Source organism: Betta splendens, chromosome 13 (genome assembly GCF_900634795.4).
Source record: "Betta splendens chromosome 13, fBetSpl5.4, whole genome shotgun sequence".
Lineage (NCBI taxonomy): Eukaryota > Metazoa > Chordata > Actinopteri > Anabantiformes > Osphronemidae > Betta > Betta splendens.
This window is the reverse complement of record NC_040893.2, coordinates 20,047,229-20,065,861: the sequence shown is the minus strand read 5'-3', so window position 1 is coordinate 20,065,861 and position 18,633 is coordinate 20,047,229. Positions and strand designations below refer to the sequence as shown.

Genomic DNA, 18,633 nt, shown 5'->3' with positions numbered 1-18,633 from the left:
TTACCGGAGCTTCGGGTTCTGCCCACGTTGCTCGCTGCTGTGAGGTCCGTGGCTCTTTTTACCGTAAACCGCTGCCTTGACCGCGGGTTTGCACCGGCTGGACGCGTCCTACAGCCTTCATCCTCCTCATCCTCCGCTCAGACGATCAGCCAGTCGTTCGCTCCTCGCTGGTCCCTCCTCCGTCTTCGCTCCACCAGGAAACTGTCCAAGGACAAACGAGCAGCGGACGGGACGTGTCCGTCACGCGCTTCTACCTGAGCCTCAGCGTCCGCGCGCACAGGTGAGTTCGACCTCTCGCGCTCATCAGCAGCCGAATTTCCGTTTGAACCGTTTTTACGCGTTTCTCTGGTTTGAACTCTGCCGCTGTCGTTTTATCCGGTTACGAGTGAACAGAGCAGTGAGTGAGCAGCATCTTCATTTCTTCTGTAGAGAAGGTACTTGTGCCAAAGCAACAAAGGAAACGCTCATCTACAAATGGTAACAGTCCTTCGTGTTTCAGCATTTTCATCTTGCTGCACGTATGAATCATGTTGGTTTTTGAACTTCAGTCCAACCTCCAACGGTGTTGCTGATTGTTGAATGGTCCCATAATTACAGCTGGATCCTGGGCCCGGAGCTGTAGCCTCGGTACCAGCTGTACCAGCTTCATGAAGTCACTGCAGCATCAGCTGCTGTTAATTAGTGACTGCAGTACATGTTCCTAGTAACTAGAACAAGCAGTGTCCAGTCATTTTTTATAGTCTGATTACTATGAGTAATTAATACTGGACCGGTCCATTGGACTCTGTACTGAATACTGACTCTCCAGCCACTGCTTGTTCATTGAAGCCTGCAGTCAAGAAGAAGATGACGGGGTGATGTTTCATTGTTTCATGGGAGTGTGAATGAATGGGTCAACAACCAGCAAAGCCTGACATGCAGTTTGTTGAGAGGTTTGTCAGGTTAATGACAGAAGATGCTCAAGAGTGATGTCAGTAAAACGCAGAAATCATCAAATTAATGTTTTAGGGTGACAGAAAAACGGCAACGTTGAACTCGATTGCCAAAAGTTCTCATTGTTCTGTGTCACCTTGTGTAAACTCTGTTACAACTCTTTAATTAGTTCTTGTATGATAGTTGTTCCTGGATCTTCCTTTCATCATCCAGTGACATGCAGCAAGGTTGAAACCCAATCACTCTTAGAAATGATCTGAATATTTAATCTGCAGAAAAAGGAAGTGAACAAGAATGAGGAGGGGACGCGAGCAAAGCGAGGACGTTGCCACACTTATTGCCATGGAAACCAAGCAGGACACCAGCTACGGCAGCATCGCTAAGGTAACGCCAGTCAACTGATCTATAAAAGTCTAATTATTGAAAAGATTAAATTCTAACATTTAGATAGTATAAAACCACTGATATACATATACTTTACAACATGCAGTTCCTTTTGGAAGCTTGCTGGAGCTAAAGATACTCTTATACATCCTTTTCTCACGATAGTAAAGCTTTGATAAGCAGAATAATGTCCTAAATCCTGCCACTGAACTGCATCATTTAGCAACACCGAGACCTTTATTTTAAAATGGTTGTTACACAACATGATCAACCTGTTGGTATTCATTAGATTAGTGTCCAGAAGTCAGAGGTTTTGTGTGTTTGTTTTAGTGTGGCAGCAGGAAGCAGGAAGTGTGTGATGAAGCGAGACAGAGCGGCTCCGCTCAGTTAAACCCGCACTTAGTGATGTAGTAGATGTTTGCTGAGTTCCTCCTCTCGTCCGGGTCTGTCTTCACTCTCATTAAGAACAATGGAAAGAAAATGTGGACTCTGTAGCTGATCACAGCTGATTAAAGGCAACAGTACGACTGATTTACGCTCTGAACGCTCTGACATAACATAGATGTAAAAATGTAAAGATACAGAAACTTCAGACACCTTAAATTCGTGTTTAAATGCAGTATCTGAGGAAATGAAACTGTTGGATTTATTCCCCAGAATGCATCTGTCCAGCCTCAGGACAGGAACGTTTTCAGTGATGGATCAACTCGAGTGGGTGAGTGACAACTTTGTGCTCAGGAAGAGCAATATGAGCAAACAGTAACATCTGTATGATCTTTGACCTTTGCCTAACAGTGTGTTAGATCAACCTTATCATCACTTTACATCATTGTTTACAACCTAGATATTCAATGTGATAGTATAAGTCATTTACCAAACAGGGTTTTGGGGTGCAGGAGATAATTCGCTCGGCTATAAAGGTGCTTCTTCCTTATTGGACAGATTTTGTGTTGGTGTGGGAGGAGCCTCACTGCTCTCCCAATGAAGATAGTGCAAGTGTTAACCACGTGCACCTGAAATGGAGGGAAGAGTTCCTGAGCAGACTGACAGACTTTGGGCTGCTGCAAGAACAGGCGAGCAAAACAAATACACCTACAAACACAGCTTCGGTTTCAGTCACATGTTCAAGTCAAACATTAACAAACACCAGTTCATCCTTCTGCTGTTCAAATGTCTGGTCATTAGTTTCTGTAAATATATCAACCAGCGGCTCAGATAACGTGTTAGTCCTGCATTTATAACACTGAATTAGGAAAAGTATGGGAACTGGTATTAAAGACAACAAGAGTAGACCCAGGATTAAACCTTGAGGAATTCCGTTGGGAACAGTTAACACTTTGTTGTGTCTACAGAAAGAAGTTCTGCAGACAAAGAAGAAGATCTGCTTTGTCCTCGTCAGTGCTCCGTGGAGTGTCCTCTGTTACTATGCTGAGGAGATCAGTCTGAGAGTCCCTCTGCAGGTAAAATAGGACCCGAGGAAGAAGTCGCCTCTCCTCTGGTCTCTACCATGCTGGATAATAACACTGAAGGTGCGGCACTAAGTGTCACAGTCTATGGACCTGGAGCCACTGAAACCTATGACAAAACCATATCACATAAAACACGTGTACCAGCTCTGTGACGGGATCTTCGTTGCACCAGTGCTGAGGAAATACTCAAACAAACCTGCAGATACACATAAAGAATCATTTAATCACTGCAGCTATCAAGGCACGTGTAACATTTGTTACACACATTCTTAATGACATTGTTGCCTAGTGGTGATGTGATATAACTTTATAAATCGCTGCTACTGTATGTAGTGAACTCACGTGTTCTTCTAGACCAGGTCACGTGTGACGTCCGTCTCTCTGCAGGTGGTGACTTCTCGCATCGTAAACTGGTCGGAGCAGGTTCTGTCCCAGCTGTCGCTGCCAAACTTTCTGTCCCAGGACGTGCCCAACCCCCCAGCTGACTACTACACCTGTCAGTTCAGGAGCAACAAGCTGGAGAGGTTCAAACACACACACACACACACCACGGCTGGATGACATAGAGCCGCCATGTGGAGGTTGACCTCTGACCCTGACCCTGTCTGCAGATTTCTGGGCAGTGACAACAAAGACACGTTCTTCAAGACCACACAGAGACACCAGGTGGTGAGTTCAGGCTCTGTTCTGTTGAATTTCCTAAAGTAGTTTGGGTGTGAGACCTCACATACACAGCTCATGGTTCTAGGCTTCTCTAAGATCGTTCCTCAGTAGCTGATGTTACAGCCCAGTTCAGAGCCACAGCAGAATCTGAACTTAGTGTAGGTTAGTGATTGTAGAAGGATGGACAACCTCACACCCAGAGAACAAACACACAGCCAGTGTAAATGTTTCTGATCAAACACAGCTTCAGCAACTGGTGAATTTGCCTTTTGGCATGAACATCCATTCAATGACCAACGCACGCCTCACAGAGCAAACAGGGATCGACTCAGGTGTGACGCCAACAGGCAGGACTGTGTCCACTGTCCTACTGGGACGTACACCGGAGCTCAGCGCAGTGTTTCCATGCTCGGCCTCATGGCAGATCAGACTATGCAATGAATAACAAGACAACACACCCTGTGTACCCTATCTGGGTTCCTACCACTGAGAGCACATCCTCTTGTGGATCCTTCGGGTCACATCTCAGTGTGCGGTTGGTTGGTCAGCAGCTTCCTGCCTCCACGTCGTCCCACAGCTTGTCCAGATGGATCCAGGAATAGCTAGACGTGTCTTTCACAGGCCCTGTGTCTCAGGACACTCAGACGTGGTTCCTCCAGTTAGCTTCCCCTTAGAACATGTGTCTGGTGGCACTTCTGTCCGCAGCAAGTGCGATGAGTTCGTTACTCTGCAGTGACTTTGTCCTCTCTGCAGCTCTATGAGATTCTGGCCAGGACTTCGTACGGGTCAATAAAGGACGGGGAGGTGGGAATCGACCGGCTGCTGAGTGAGCAGGTCTTCACCGCTGCCTATCCACTGCATGAGGTGAGCTCCTGAACTCACCCTTAGCAAACCAGATTCCTGGATGCATGTGCAGGTGTTAGAGACAATAAACAACAAACCTGATTCAAGGGAAAACACAGTTCACTGCCGCTTCCCACTAAACATCAATGTGAAGGAAATGACTCAGACCTTGTCTTCTGCTTTGGCGTTCTGCTCGTAGGGGGACTTTCATCCACCGACTCCTCCGGTGCCCCCTGAGTCTTTAGGTCTGAGACAAATCCTGTTTGCATACTGGGCCCAGTGGTCCTGTTGGCGCCGCTACCAACCTCTGGACCACATCAGGGAGTACTTTGGCGAGAAGATCGCGCTTTACTTTGCCTGGCTTGGTATGTCCACTGGCACGGGACTTCAGTAGCTGCTGTGTTCCAGCTGTGGCTAAAGTCTGACTCTAGCTTTCTGTGGTGACTGTTTCCATAGTAACTGTGTGTGACTGCAGGGTTCTACACTGGCTGGTTGTTACCTGCATCCATCGTCGGGACTGTGATCTTCCTGTTCGGGTTTTGGCTTGTGGCTACTGATGTTCCAGCGTACGTTTTAGGTTTCATCTTTAATGGATTTTTTAGGGTCATAGAATCCTTCCTATTCAATAGTCAGCTGTTTAAACAGGTCTGCTATACTTTGTTTTATGGACATACCTGGACAGTCAGTGCTTTGGACTCAGTGAAGCCTGTACCTGAACTTGAGTTTTGGGGGATTGTGTGAGCAACGAGGGCGTTCTTTGTATTTGCAGGAAGGAAGTGTGTGACAGTGGAAACAACTTCATCATGTGTCCCATCTGTAACATCTGCTCTGACTGGAACTACTCCAGCATCTGCATCACCTACAAGGTGATGGACTGCAGAGTCATTCCTTGCAGCCCAGACAAGTCTTTGTGTGTGTTGTGTATACTGCGTTGTGATGGCAAAGAGTGTGAATCACAATGCATTCATGCGTGTTTGGGCCGCATGTTCTCAGAGCAGGTTCTAACTGTGGCCCTCCATCTCCCTGTAGACTGGTCTTCTGTTTGATAATGGAGGGACAGTGTTTCTCAGTGTCTTTATGTCTCTGTGGGCCGTCACCTTCCTGGAATACTGGAAGAGAACCTGTTCAGCGCTCTCTCACCGTTGGGATTGTTCTGAATTCCAGGACATTGAGGTAGCTCAGCAAATGATCAAATGTTCTATGATGTGAAACAAGTTACACCTCAGTAAGTAAAATTGACTCTGAATAAAAAAAACAGTCAAATTTACCATCTTTGATACTTGGCATTAGTAAGTACTTTAGTTACACAAGTGCTCCTCAGGACCTGATGATAAAAAAAAGGTAAATAAAAGTGACTGAGCGACACTGACTCCATCCTTACACAGGAGCGCCCTCGTCCAGAGTTTACAGCCATGGCACCGATGACCATGAGAAACCCGGTGACCGGAGCAGAGGAGCCGTACTTTCCTGAAAACAAACGCTTCAGGAGAGTTTTCACTGGCTGTATGGTGATCATCATCATGGCAAGTCTCCTGACCGGGTGTCAATGGTGGCATGTTAGTGGGTAGAAGGGGAAAAGGTGAGGAAATAGCTTACCTGAAATAATCGGACCTTCCTGTGCAGATTGTTGTCGTGCTGATGTTCCTGATGGCCATCATTCTGTATCGCACCATCCTGAGCATCATCATCTACAGGTCTGAGCACAGCTTCCTCACTTTCTCTGTGAGTACAAGAAAGACCAGTGCTTCAACTGTTCCTGTAAATCTGTGTTTGAGGCTCCAGGACGGTTCCCTGAGGAACTCCACAGGTGGCTGCTTTTATATCTCCCTGGTTTAAAATGTGTTCACCTCTCTGTGCAGGCTGGGAGAATAGCGAGTCTGTCAGGATCAGTCCTGAATCTCTTGGTCATCCTCATGTTGTCCAAGGTTTACACTACGCTGGCCCACATCCTGACTCGATGGGGTGAGTCACAATTCTACACATTTAATTTCACTCTCACTCTTGAATCACTTTCACTCAGAATCAATTGTTTCAGTATAGTTCATGCTAATACTACTAGTATTTTACTGGATGAGCAGGTGTGTATTGTGGTGTTATGAATATATTAAAAATGTAAATGTTTTGGGCGTATGAAGATATAAATGTAAATGTAGTGAAATGAGCTGACAGTGTGAATAGTGTGACTGCGAAGCCTCTGCTGACGCCTGATCGGCACGAGAAACAGATCAACCTGTTGTCATCTACAGCTTACAGCTTGTTTAACATTTAATAAAACTATAAAACAATCACACTGTTGTCTGTGAAAGCGCAGCGTCTGAATGAGCAGAATGGATTCATGTGGGTGAACTAAGTGGGTGTTATGTGTCTCTCTGTTTCTGTTAGAGATGCATCGCACTCAGACAAAATATGAAGACATGTTCATCCTTAAAGTTTTCATCTTCCAGTTCGTTAACTTCTACTCGTCTCCAATTTACATCGCTTTCTTCAAAGGCAGGTGAGCGCTGCAGTGACAGAAGGCACCGCAGGTCCATCATCAGAGGCCTCTCTCCCTCAGCTTTCAGCCGAATCCGCTGGTGTTGGCTTTGAGCACAGGTGGAGATGATATAGAGCAGGTTATTTAGGATTTAGTGATTTCCACAGAGTGAAATTATGAAAGCGCAGAGAATTATTTCAAAGTCATAATAATCACAAGACATAATAATCACACTAAGGAGTTCTTTGCAAAGATGGAGATTTCAGAAACACCATAACATCGAACAAAAGCAAACATTTACAGTGGTAACACAACCCAGTGAATAAATGTACAGAAAGTGGCATCAAGACACAATCGGTTCACTCACTCATTTTCCCCAAGCCGGCAGACAGACACAAAGAATACATGGAGCCTGAGGATGTTTCAGCCTCAGAGCTTCTTCACACGAGGGAAACAAAACACGGCACCAGCTGATTGTCACTGTTTTCAGGTTTGTTGGTTACCCTGGAAACTACTACACACTGTTCGGAGTTCGCAATGAAGACGTGAGTGCAACAGAAGATCAGGAAACACCAGCTCATGCATTCAAAGATCAGCACGATCAGCAAGAAAGGAGCTGCAGAACCTCTGCTCCTGAACTCACAGGACGATAACAGATACACATGTGGTGAATGTGCGTGTGTTCCAGTGTGGAGCAGGCGGATGCCTCATTGAACTGGCTCAGGAGATGCTGGTCATCATGGTGGGAAAGCAGCTGATCAACAACATCCAGGAGTTCCTTGTCCCGTAAACAACAAACACACACAGTGTGACACCAAACAACAAAACTACAAACCACTAATAAAGCAGCACATTTGAACTGCTGTTTCATCGGGGAAACTATTTTGTAAGACTCATATTTTGGCAGGAAGTTTAGGTCATGGTGGCAGAGGAGGAAGATGAGTCCTCGGCTGAAGGAGGAGTTGGTGGAGGAGCAGAGGGTGGAGGTCTGTCCCTGGGAGGCCGACTACCAGCTGCTGGTCTGCGAGGGACTGTTCAGCGAGTACCTGGAGATGGGTGAGTCCTCCCCCCGAGGCCCTGCGGCTGGAAGTGTGTGCTGTGAGTGACCTCCCATCCTCCTCAGTGATCCAGTTTGGTTTCATCACTATCTTCGTGGCTGCGTGTCCTCTCGCTCCTCTCTTCGCCCTCATTAACAACTGGGTGGAGACGCGCTTGGATGCTCAGAAGTTTGTGACTGAGTACCGTCGCCCCGTGGTGGAACGAGCTCAGGACATCGGCATCTGGTTCCCCATCCTTCAGTTCATCACACACATGGCCGTGCTCAGCAACGTAAGGCTTCTGCCGGGGAGCGGTGCTCATGAGCGACCAGAGCATCAACCTCCCCTCGTCTGTGTTTCAGGCTTTCCTCATCGCCTTCACCTCGTCCTTCGTGCCTCGGCTCTACTATCGCTACACCAGAGACGACTCACTGCGCGGCTTCGTCAACTTCACACTGGCAACGTCCCCTCACACCTACAACCGGCAGCACGGCGCCTGCAGGTGGCGCCATCACTGCACACACCCAGCTGAGCTCAGTGGACGCCTCACCTTCCTGCTCCCGCTCTGTTCTCTGCAGGTATCGAGGCTTCAGGGATGAAAACGGTGACTACCGGCCCGAGTTCTTTCACCTCGTCGCCATACAGCTTAGTTTCGTCATCGTCTTTGAGGTGACTTGGCGTCTGTCACACGCACATCTTCTTTTCGCTCTTGTTTTGACCTTTGAAGGGAAAGGTCTGCGGTTTCTGCTCCTCAGCATGTGGTCTTCTTCATTGGCGGCCTGATTGACATGATGGTTCCTGACATACCTGAGGAAGTGGAGATGAAGATCAAGAGGGAGCACTACATGGCAAAAGAGGCTCTCGCTGAAAACCAAGTACAACGAAGCAAATCAAAATTCATTTTTGTCACATCTTGTGTCCTGGATATTTTACAGTTTTTAGCCACAGTGTGATTCAGCAAACACAACCTCAGGTAGTTTTGTTGTGCTCTTGTTCTCCTAGGCTTTGGGAAAAACCCTTATTCCTGGTGACCAGGACACCAGTGAAATGCGATGGCGTGGATCCAGGCCCTCACTGCTGCAGAGAGACTCTCCTCCGCATCACCAGGAAGCCAGCGCGCAGGGCAGCTGCTGAGGCGGACCACAAGATGTCACTGCATCAGCGTTCTCTAACCAGGGTTCTGATTGAGCCGAGGTCCACAACTGAGACCGTTAGAAGACCTGCATGTTGAAATATAACAACTGCAAGAACACTAGTTGGTTTCTACAGAACCTGGTCTCTAGAAGATGAGATACAGAATCTTTACAGGGATCTTTACAGAACATTGTCTCCACAGAATGTGGTCTATACAGTAGAACAACCAGGCTGACAAATGTTTTCTTACTTATAGTGCCTTAAACATTATTTCAATTAAAATAAAAGTTACCTTCAATAAAGACTAAATTTATATATCTGTACCTTGATATTTTATTATTTATTTTGATTTTTTATTATATTTTATTGTGATATTTTAGAGGCTGAGTGTATTATGAAAATACGTTTTAGAGGATTCAGTTCCAATAGGTAATTACAGAATAACTGCTGTTTTTTCCTCTAACTTTTCTTTTTTTTCCACTTTTATCGTGACTGTTGAAACTGGGATTTGTTATGGTTTGATGTTATTACTATTTTCGTGCAAAAAGAGATGTTTGGATTTTTCATTTTCATTCTGAAAATTAAATTTTGTTAAAAAAATTGTTTTTGTGTTAAAATAACGTTGTAAATATTGAGGTAAATGCTAAAGTACGTGAAACAAAATATGTGCGTCATTATGTTCTGCAGAAATGTATGTACACATACTATATTAAATGTTAATATCTAAATGTGGAAAAATCTCTAAAGGGACAACAGAAATTCAATAGCAAAGACTGTTTGCTTGAGTAAAGCCGCGGGTGTTTCATATTTGCGAGTGACCACGTTAACTGGTGACTCACTTCTGAACTATGGGCAACTACTGCGGCGTTTGGTAGTGGGACACCAGTTAACGTGGTCACTTGTAAATTCGAAACATCGGCGAAGCAGCAATTGTGGGGTTTGACTGCAGTCATTGGGAACGAGCGTGCCGCCGACAGTGGCGTCTGTCGCCGCGGCTCCGGTCAGGCGCACCGCGGGCAGCTAAACCCGCTCTGCGCGTGACGTGTAGGACCTCCTCCTCCGACTCGCAGCAGCAGTAATGGCGGACTACGACAGCTACGATGAGCGGGACCGGGCCTACGGCAGCTTCGGTGGCGGCAGAGGGTGAGTGTGTATCTGTACGGCCACGTCACTGTGCACTTTAAACACGAACCTCTCCCGGACCGTCGCCGCGTTTCCCGCTGCTGCACTGTCCGAGCCTCGGTGCTGGACGGTCAGGCCCCGTGGTTCGACTGGCACTGCGCCTGCTGAGCGGCCCGGGCAGCGGTGAGGGGGGGCGCGTCACAGTGGCTGGGAAACATCGCGGTCCTGAAGCTCAGATGCTAACTGTTAGCTGCGGCTAGCTGCGGCTAGCTGCGAGCGGACAGTTCAAGAAGCGGAGCCATGTGGCGGCGAACGCGCCGCGGCTCGTTACTGAAAGGACTTTTCTAGCAGGTAACCGGTGCCGGCGCGACGCGGGACAGGAGGCCCGGCGGGTGCAGGAGTTGGCGGGGCCGAGGTTGCAGGCTGCCCGCATGGCTGCATCGTGTGTGCAGCTGCAGACTCATCCACGTCGTAAGGACATGAGTCTGCGGTTCGATGATGATCGGCTGTTGGTGCGGGGTGCTCGGTTCCGTCGGCTCGTGTCTGAATGTCCTGCTCCTGTGCTGTTGTGAGCCTGGACCTCTGGGCTCCTGCGGCTTCTAGCAGGAGTTTAAAAGAGGCGTCAGTGAATCTTATTAAGAAGTGACTCAAAGCAGAAACGTTTTCAGCCAACAGACATGTATCTTGCTGTGTTTTGTAGAAAGTGTCAGAGTTTGCGACGTTACGATGCTAGAATGATGAATGTGTTTGATGTCTGCAGTAGTTGTCGGAGGAAAAGCGTTAAAGTCTTTGATGTAAACGTTTCAAGCAGCTGGTGCAGGTCATCTTTTCAGCTTTTGAGTGATTATAATTATGGAGATCAGTTAAATGCAAAGCAGCATCTCTGTAGTGTCTGCAATGACACAGGAATTAGAACTGATTGAGGTTGTCAGTAGTTCTGTTGATACGGATCCTTTACTCCAACTTTGCAGAGATGTCTTAGTGTGAGACTTTGTGAAGCAGGTTGGACTCTACAATAAGGGTCACGTTTCTGATTTTGGACATTTGTTCTGACAAAATGTGATAAAGGTGTTGTACAGACTGATGAACTTTATTCAGGTGATGATTTGTTGACAAAATAGCAGCTGCTTCACTTCCAGATGTTATTAAGTAACAAACCTGCCAGATACAGATTCATATTCTCAGTTTATCATAAAAGGTTTCAGTTAGTACAGCTGGTAGTGAGCTCTACACACACATCATGGGCAAACTGGGACTCCCATGTTAATTCACAGATCACAGGTCTGCTCTAGTGTGACTCTGCAATTAGTAAAATTCCTGTTTAAAGTCAGCGGCTCCTTGGCAGCCTTTAATCGTGGTTAACTAAGCCAATGGTTACATTGTCCATTTGAATGGTTGATTATTGTATAATTCAGTCAAAACTACATACGAACTACATTCTGTACAGTCCTTGAAAACACCAAACATTTGGGGATGGGAGCCTGCAAATAGGCTGGAAGTCAGTGCTGCCGTCAACAGCTCCTCCAGGGTCCTCATCAGAAACGTTTGTCAAACCAACAACCAGTGAAAACCTGCAGAATAAAATGTGCTCAGGATGTTTTTTGTGCTGCTATTTAAATGTGAGATGTTTTTTTAGTTTGACGCAGCCCAGAGTGTCATTATCATTACCAGGTCTCTGATTATTAATGCCACTGTTTAGGCTTTTGGGGATAAAACCACACAGTCACTAAACTATGGTGGAGAACTGTAATAATTTGATTTAAATGACATCACTGTGATGCAGTACATGCATTGATCAGCTAAAATGTGCTTCTAAATAAATACACGTTCCTTGGCCTAGCTGTAAAAAGGCAAAACATTTTCATGTAATGATTCCAAACCCTAACTTGAATAGTGAAATTGTGTCATTGGTGCTTTTAGGCTGAAGCTTTTAGTTGGTGCTGAATCTGTATAAAAAGAAAATCATGGTATTTTTAGAGTTGACACCTTTTATAATTCACCACAGTTCCAAGACTGGAACTGCCTGTGTCTTCATGTGACTGGTTAACAGGCTTGTTGGTTTTGAACAAAATTGACACAAAGGAATTTCAACACAACCCACATAAGAGGTCAGTAGAGGCAAACAGTGGGTCAAGCTTCTGCTGAAAGCACGACACATCACAACGGCAACTAATGGCCTCAACTAATACTACACCTTGTATTTGAACAAAACATTTTCAGGGTTTGAACATATATTTGTTTTTCTAGGTTCTGGAATTTGAACCAGTCTCAAAATGACATCATGTTTGTAATAATTGAATAGTTTTAAGATTTTAGTTTCCTGTGCAGAAAAAAGTTAGGTTTTAGAATAGAATAGAATAGAATACCTTTATTGTCCCTGGGGAAATTACCAAAAAGTGTGTTCAAATTCAAAAGACTATAGTCTAAAAACTAATGCTTGAACAGTTGGGAAAGTGGGTTTATGGACTTTTCTCCAGACCAACCTGACACTGATGCTTTTTGTTTGTTCTCCGTTAGGCCCCGTGGTGGCGGTGGCCCCGGAGCCCCCAGAAAGCAGAAGGAGCTGCCTTCAGAGCCTCCGTTCACAGCATATGTGGGAAACCTGCCGTTCAACACAGTGCAGGGAGACATTGACATCATCTTCAAAGAACTCAACATCCGCAGCGTCCGACTGGTCAGAGACAAAGAGACAGACAAGTTCAAAGGTCAGGGAATGGTGGTTTCTGTCAAACTCCAGCTACAAGTGTAATTCAGAGTCAGTGGTGAAGTGGTACATCAAGGAAGATCATCGCAAAGCAGATGCGTTCACACACAGGGGTCCAGGTTGCAGTGGGACCGGTCCATGCAACAGTGCTCTGGATTGGGTTTAGTATTGGAGCACAGATGGAAGTAGCTCAGCTTAACACGTCTGTGGTTGGCATTCAGGCACGAAGTTTACATTAAGCATAATATAACAAAATAAACAAGATGTAAACACTCCCAAGAGGTCATTAGGCATCGGTCACCTGTCGGTACATACAGTGGTTTAGATCAGCTGTGGTCATAAGCAGCTCTGCTCAGTTCACAGCTTCTACTGCTGACAGTGACACAGACCATTATTCTCTTAATAACTGTTCCAGAAGCAACAAAAGTCAAAATCTCTTCAGGCTGGAATCTGTTGAGATGTTAAGTTTAAGTCAAGGCATTTAATAACCATTGTCAAAGCTTTGTGACATTTGTTGAGATATAACGTAAGGTTATTTTTTCTTTCAGGTTTTTGTTATGTTGAGTTTGAAGATTTGGAATCTCTAAAAGAAGCTCTGACGTACGACGGTGCTGTGAGTGTCTCAATCACTTTGTCATTTATATATAGTGTAAAATATACACTTTGAAATGCAGCTAACAGCTTATGCTGACATTTTAAATTGTGAGCATCTAAATGGATCTGCAGACATTGTACCTCTTAAGTGTTGGAACTGCTCTTAATTTGATGGACTCTTTGAGCCGTGCTTTAGATGCAACAGTGGAGACAAACATGGAGAAAGTAAAGGCTAAATCAAAACATCCATGACCTATTTAATGATGGCCCTCAGAGTTTCCGACTTCTTTCAGAAGGGACCAATATTCAGAAAACCACAGCCAACCAAAATCAAAGGAAGTAGAACTCTGTTGCGTTCGGGCTCACCTGCTTACTTCCTCTACAGCAGCACACAGGAGCCTGCCGTAGACTGGTCCACAGCGCCCACTACAGTGTCTCGGTGTAACAACAACATGGACACACTCGTAGTCGTGGCAAGTGCGGGCTCACGTTTAATTTTGATCAGATCGCTTTGAACGGCTCACTCTGCAACAGCTTCTGTAGTGACTGTAGATGTAACGTTACCTTTGACCCTTGCAGCTGCTAGGTGACAGGTCATTGAGGGTAGACATCGCAGAGGGGCGAAGGCAAGAGCGAGGAGGTGGCGGCTTTGGCTTCAGGAAAGATGATGGCAGAGGTATGAACACAGCCTCCAACAGAAAGTAGGTCACTACCCTCACGTAACAGCTGTGTGTGTGTGCGTGCGTGTGCGTGTCTCCACTGTCTGAAGTCATGGCTGAAAGTTCTGCTGCTGTTGTCTGAATCTTAACCTGCTCAGCTGGAAGAGAAATAGCTCATCAGGCTTTTGAAACTGAAAAAGTAGATGGGTCAAAGCCCAGTTTGAAGGATTTGTCTATCGGCCTTGGTTCCTTAAGTCGGACTGGGGCCAAAAGACACTCTGATCAAGGCAAAGTCTGGATGGAGGATGAACACAGTGTGGCCTCCTACAGTATTGCTCTTTTTTATCAAACAACTGGGAAATTATAAATGTTAAAAACCAACTCAGTTTCAGAAGCTCGGTTTCTCCGTGTGGTTGATTATTAGAAGTTCAGGAGGATGACAGCTGTAGTCCTTCATGCTTCATCTGTTCATAACTCCATCTAACCACCCCTCCTCCTGTTCTACCTGGTCCTCACACAGACGGGTTTGACCACATGGTCTGAAGACGACTGTTCCTCAACTTATTTAGAGGAATTCACCTTCTTGGATTGCTGCTTCTTGCTAACGTCTTCTCTCTGGTTGGCTGATAATGATTAACAAGACCCTCCTCTTCTGCGCTGTCTTTTGAGCTCCTTCAGGAGGCGCTGCCACCTCCTCCTCTGGTCTCCTTACTTTCTTTTCTGCTCCTGCTCTCTTATTCCCGCTCCTTCTCCTTCCTTGTTTCTGCTCCCCCCACCTCCTCTATGTAAACTCCCCCTGTCCTCTGCAGGACGAGGAGGTTCTCGAGGAGCTCCCAGAGGAGGAGGAGGACGTGACTCCCGCGAGGACTTCTACGAGCAACCAGGAGGAGGTGCGGTCAAAGAGTTCAGCAGCTTGGGCTGGTCAGCAGCAGAACCCGGCTGAGCAGCCAGAACTACAGGGCTGCAGCCCATCAGAGGGCTGCGATCTCCCCAAGTCTAAACCAATAAATTGAGGAGAGGTTATGATCAAACAAACGCAAATGTTGGACGTGGTAGGATTTGCGAATAATTTAAGCTTTTTACAAGTCAGTGACTTTAACTCAAACTTACCAGTCTGACCAGCATGTCCTCAAACAGGAAGGTGATTTATTTGGGTTGGTTGTAACAAACCTACTATAAATACAGTAAAACAGTTCTACTAGTTTAACAAAGGATGCAGCTGATTTGCAGCTGTGACTGTCTGCGGATGCCGGTGAACGGGCAGCATAGAGCTCGGACCTCGGAACCTCCTGTTGGACTATGACTCATCGTGTTTTTCACCAACCATCTCATGCTCAGTGTTTGCCTGACGGTCCCAAGAGCTGCAAGCGGTGTGAGTCTGCCGGCTCACCTGCCTGCATGTCCGCTTGATTCCACAGGTTTCAGAGATGATGACTACATGGGCGGGCGGAGTCGAGGTGGTGGCAGCCGCCCTGGCGACAGAAGGGGGGGTGGCGGAGGCATGGGTCGCTTCAGAGACGCTCCACCCCGCGGAGGAACGACAGACTTCAGGGAACCGTCTGAAGGTAACTCCACTTCAAACATATGTTTAATGTTTAGCTATTGAATTAGTGGTGGTTATGATTATTTTTGATCATTGTTACCTTGTGTAAAAGTTGTTCATTTAGACATTGGTAGTAATGTGTACATCACGAGTTTTAATCAGTAATTTAGGAATTAGAAGTAATTAACTGATAAACTTTATTTTTTTCATTTTATAAATTAGTAATCTATATCATTTATTGTATTTCTAAAAACAGATTTTACAGTTCGTAGCTAATGTTTTAAAATTAGCTACAGTTTTAAAACATTTTCACATAAATGTGAAAAAACATTATTGTAACTTTGATTAGTTGCAGGTGGGTGAAAAACCTTATCTAGTGCTTTCTATTTTAAATCACAGTAGTTTTTAATTTAGTTGAGCAATTCAGTCAGTTACTCTTACTCAGATTTTTCAGATCTTCTGTAGTTGAATTTCTCAACATCATGTGTAACCCCCTCTCTGCTGTCCTGTCTCCAGAGGAGCGTGCACAGCGGCCTCGGCTGCAGCTGAAGCCTCGGACCGTCTCCGAGCCGCTCAACCAGGTCGCCAACCCGAACTCTGCCATCTTTGGTGGAGCCAAGCCGCGAGAGGAGGTGATCTCCAGGGAAAAACCCTAAGAGACTGAAGGCCAGCAGGGCCGGAAGTGGGGGGAGGGTGGGGAGGGTTCGAGGGGGAGAGCGCGAACGATTGGAGAACTTTAAAAAGGAAAAACAAAACAAAGGAAGACAGAATTGCCGAGGAGATGCACAGTTAGCATTCCTTCCTGCCAGACAGACAGAAATCGAACGGACGCTGCCCTCCTCCTCCTCTTCTTCTTCTTCTTCTACTATTACTTCTTCCTTTTTTGAGTTCAGTTCGAGCAGAATATTTATTCTTAGTGGGAATAAAATGAAACACACTCTGACACACTGAATAATAAACCTGTAAACAGAAACACAACAAGCAGCTTGTGAATGCATGTCCAAATTATAGGTTACTGCCCCCCCCCCCCCCTTCACCTTCACCTGTGCTTACTGTGGTGTCATATCTGCTTCACCTGCCCCTTCATTGTTTGGGCTAAAGGTCACTCACCTTTTTATTCTTCAGCAGAAAGAAACCCAGAGGTCACGTTTTTTTTGTATTTTGTAGTTTTTCACCTTCAGCCCCGCCCCCTCACTCCAAATGGCCGAGTCACAAACTGACTTTGTTTCTTACCTGTCGCTCGTTGCCGTGGTGTCCCATCAGTCACATTTTTCATCTTTTATCAAACGAATCTTTTCATAGTTTGTCATGATACTGTTTTTGCAGTTTGTTTTGTTTTACTTGTCGGCCCAGGTGGGTGGGGTTTACCCTGCGCCAGTATGGACTCGGGTATCCACAACACCTGCTGAAAAGGCTGTCATAAAAATAAAAGCAAGGCTGACGACTGAAGCTTTACAGTGGCCATGGTGTCATTTATGTTCCCATGATGCACTGCTGCCAGGGCAGCCTGTTCAGGTGATGCCTCTGTAGTCAGGCAATCAGAGTGCTGACCTGAGGCAAAACAGACCAAAAACAAAACTTAGAAAACTTCAGATTTTTAAATACATAACAAAAATGTTTAGTTTCAAAATTAGTCTGTTCAAAGTTTGTGTGGTTTAGTTTTTGCTTCACACAGTCAGACTAAAGCAAGAAGTTAAACATTTTCTGTTGATCCACGCTGAAAACAGGACAGGAAAGACTAAAATGAGCCTGAGGAAGTTTTCTTTTGTGTTTTTCCCCCTTTTCCAGTTCCTAGATTTCTAGAAGCAGCCTCCTAATGTAAAACCTGAGAAATTGTACCCAATGAAGTGGCTGGTGAGGGTAGATTCATGGAAGGAAGGAGGAGGTGGTGAAAGGTCGTCTTGTGTTTTTCCTTTTCGTTTTCCTGGTTGGCTGATCATCAGTTCTCAGCTTGTGGTTCTAGTTTGCCAATCTAGGTATTTCATTATTCAGAATTTTTGGTAATAGGTTTTTCATGTTGCCAACTTTAAGTTTCCCTTTTCAGTGTTTATTTACACATTTTTCCCACGAATTTACTAAAGATATTGGAGAAAAGAGTGAAACTAAACATTTTGAAAAGTCTCTTGTTAATTAAATTTTCTCTTTGTTGACATTGTTAGTATTTAGATGTTTAGTCTGTTGTCTTAGCTTCTTCTTAGATTATGATTTAATATAACGTTAAATCACTAGTGTGACTCAGCAGCAGATGATTTAGTGAGATTGTTGATAGGAGGAAGAAGTGAAGAGGCAAAGAATACAAACTGTTTTCCTCCCTAATTTAATTTTTTGCCTTTTGCTTTTTGCTCCCCATTTTCCTCCACCTTTCTGTTTTGACCTCTTCCCTCTTCTTCCATCTGTCTTTGATTACAGCACTGATTCATTTAAACCTGCAGCCACAGACTCCCGACCAGATGGTGGCGCTAATGCGGCGTGTCACCAACAGAAAGCGAAGACATTTAAAGGTTTTTGTGCCCTCTCGTTATTTCAGTGTGGATCATGTGGACACTGTCTCCCACCAAGAAAATGTTGTAAACTTGATGAATAGTGCTGAACAACATGAAAAAGTCAAAATGACGGATTATTTGAGTGAATGTTTGGTTCGTAGTTAAAGCTGTAATTTGTGCATTCCTTCATTTTCATCTTCATAGGAAAAGTTCAGAAGTGAATGTGGACAGTAAAACTGGTTTCAGGTCTATGTGGATCAGGATGAGTAGTGGATCAGGAGAGCAGGACTGAAGGTGCTTTCAGTCTCCGGCGCTTTGCTCTGATAAACTTTGTTTTCCTTTCATGGAGGAACTTTTTCTTACTGTACTATAGAAAACAGCTGTTTTAACTTTTTGTTTTCCCCTTCACTGTTTATGGCAATAAAACTGTATCATCGTACATCGACCACGATGTGTTTAATTCTGGGTCTGATCAAAAAACCTGATGTGACTTGATAATGTCACTGAAGCTGCTGCTCTCCCGAGATGATGCTGTGCAGTGGATGCTGCGGACCGTCCGTGATTGACGGGAGCCGGATCAGCTGTCGGTCCA

At 45.3% G+C, this 18,633-nt stretch overlaps 2 protein-coding genes across 5 annotated transcripts; both read left to right on the top strand.

Annotated features, from left to right (window-relative positions):
- Positions 1-59: 59 nt before the first annotated feature.
- Positions 60-9,664, top strand: ano7 (anoctamin 7). Of its 2 annotated transcripts, XM_029170135.3 has the most exons (24): positions 60-280; positions 1,209-1,317; positions 1,975-2,032; positions 2,260-2,390; positions 2,670-2,777; positions 3,174-3,310; positions 3,398-3,455; positions 4,203-4,313; positions 4,492-4,657; positions 4,768-4,858; positions 5,062-5,158; positions 5,322-5,465; positions 5,678-5,815; positions 5,916-6,014; positions 6,152-6,254; positions 6,675-6,786; positions 7,256-7,310; positions 7,454-7,551; positions 7,673-7,821; positions 7,889-8,094; positions 8,165-8,304; positions 8,381-8,471; positions 8,558-8,677; positions 8,805-9,664. In XM_029170135.3, the coding sequence occupies exons 2-24, from the start codon at positions 1,228-1,230 to the stop codon at positions 8,934-8,936; spliced, it is 2,634 nt and encodes an 877-aa protein (XP_029025968.1). In that variant the 5' UTR covers positions 60-280; positions 1,209-1,227; the 3' UTR covers positions 8,937-9,664. The 2 variants fall into 2 exon arrangements, 1 of the variants encoding a protein (XP_029025968.1); XR_003787872.3 differs by lacking the exon at positions 8,381-8,471 and having other exon boundaries at positions 8,165-8,380; positions 8,530-8,677; positions 8,805-8,945.
- A 243-nt stretch (positions 9,665-9,907) lies between these two features.
- Positions 9,908-18,486, top strand: eif4h (eukaryotic translation initiation factor 4h). Of its 3 annotated transcripts, XM_029170141.3 has the most exons (8): positions 9,919-10,079; positions 12,576-12,763; positions 13,311-13,375; positions 13,936-14,032; positions 14,825-14,905; positions 15,434-15,580; positions 16,075-16,190; positions 17,968-18,486. In XM_029170141.3, exons 1-8 carry the CDS (start codon positions 10,015-10,017, stop codon positions 17,971-17,973), a joined length of 765 nt encoding a protein of 254 aa, XP_029025974.1. In that variant the 5' UTR covers positions 9,919-10,014; the 3' UTR covers positions 17,974-18,486. The 3 variants fall into 3 exon arrangements, with proteins under 3 accessions (XP_029025972.1, XP_029025975.1, XP_029025974.1); XM_029170139.3 differs by lacking the exon at positions 17,968-18,486 and having other exon boundaries at positions 9,908-10,079; positions 16,075-17,007; XM_029170142.3 differs by lacking the exon at positions 14,825-14,905 and having other exon boundaries at positions 9,915-10,079.
- The last annotated feature ends 147 nt before the right edge of the window (positions 18,487-18,633 follow it).

Bases quoted from the DNA above. Each gene is read 5' to 3' on its own strand.
- eif4h (XM_029170139.3), top strand. From the start codon at position 10,015: ATGGCGGACTACGACAGCTACGATGAGCGGGACCGGGCCTACGGCAGC. The intron at 10,080-12,575 runs GTGAGTGTGTAT...GTTCTCCGTTAG, and splicing joins AGCTTCGGTGGCGGCAGAGG to GCCCCGTGGTGGCGGTGGCC. The intron at 14,906-15,433 runs GTGCGGTCAAAG...TTGATTCCACAG, and splicing joins CTACGAGCAACCAGGAGGAG to GTTTCAGAGATGATGACTAC.
- ano7 (XM_029170135.3), top strand. From the start codon at position 1,228: ATGAGGAGGGGACGCGAGCAAAGCGAGGACGTTGCCACACTTATTGCC. The intron at 5,816-5,915 runs GCAAGTCTCCTG...CTTCCTGTGCAG, and splicing joins GTATGGTGATCATCATCATG to ATTGTTGTCGTGCTGATGTT. The intron at 7,822-7,888 runs GTGAGTCCTCCC...CATCCTCCTCAG, and splicing joins CAGCGAGTACCTGGAGATGG to TGATCCAGTTTGGTTTCATC.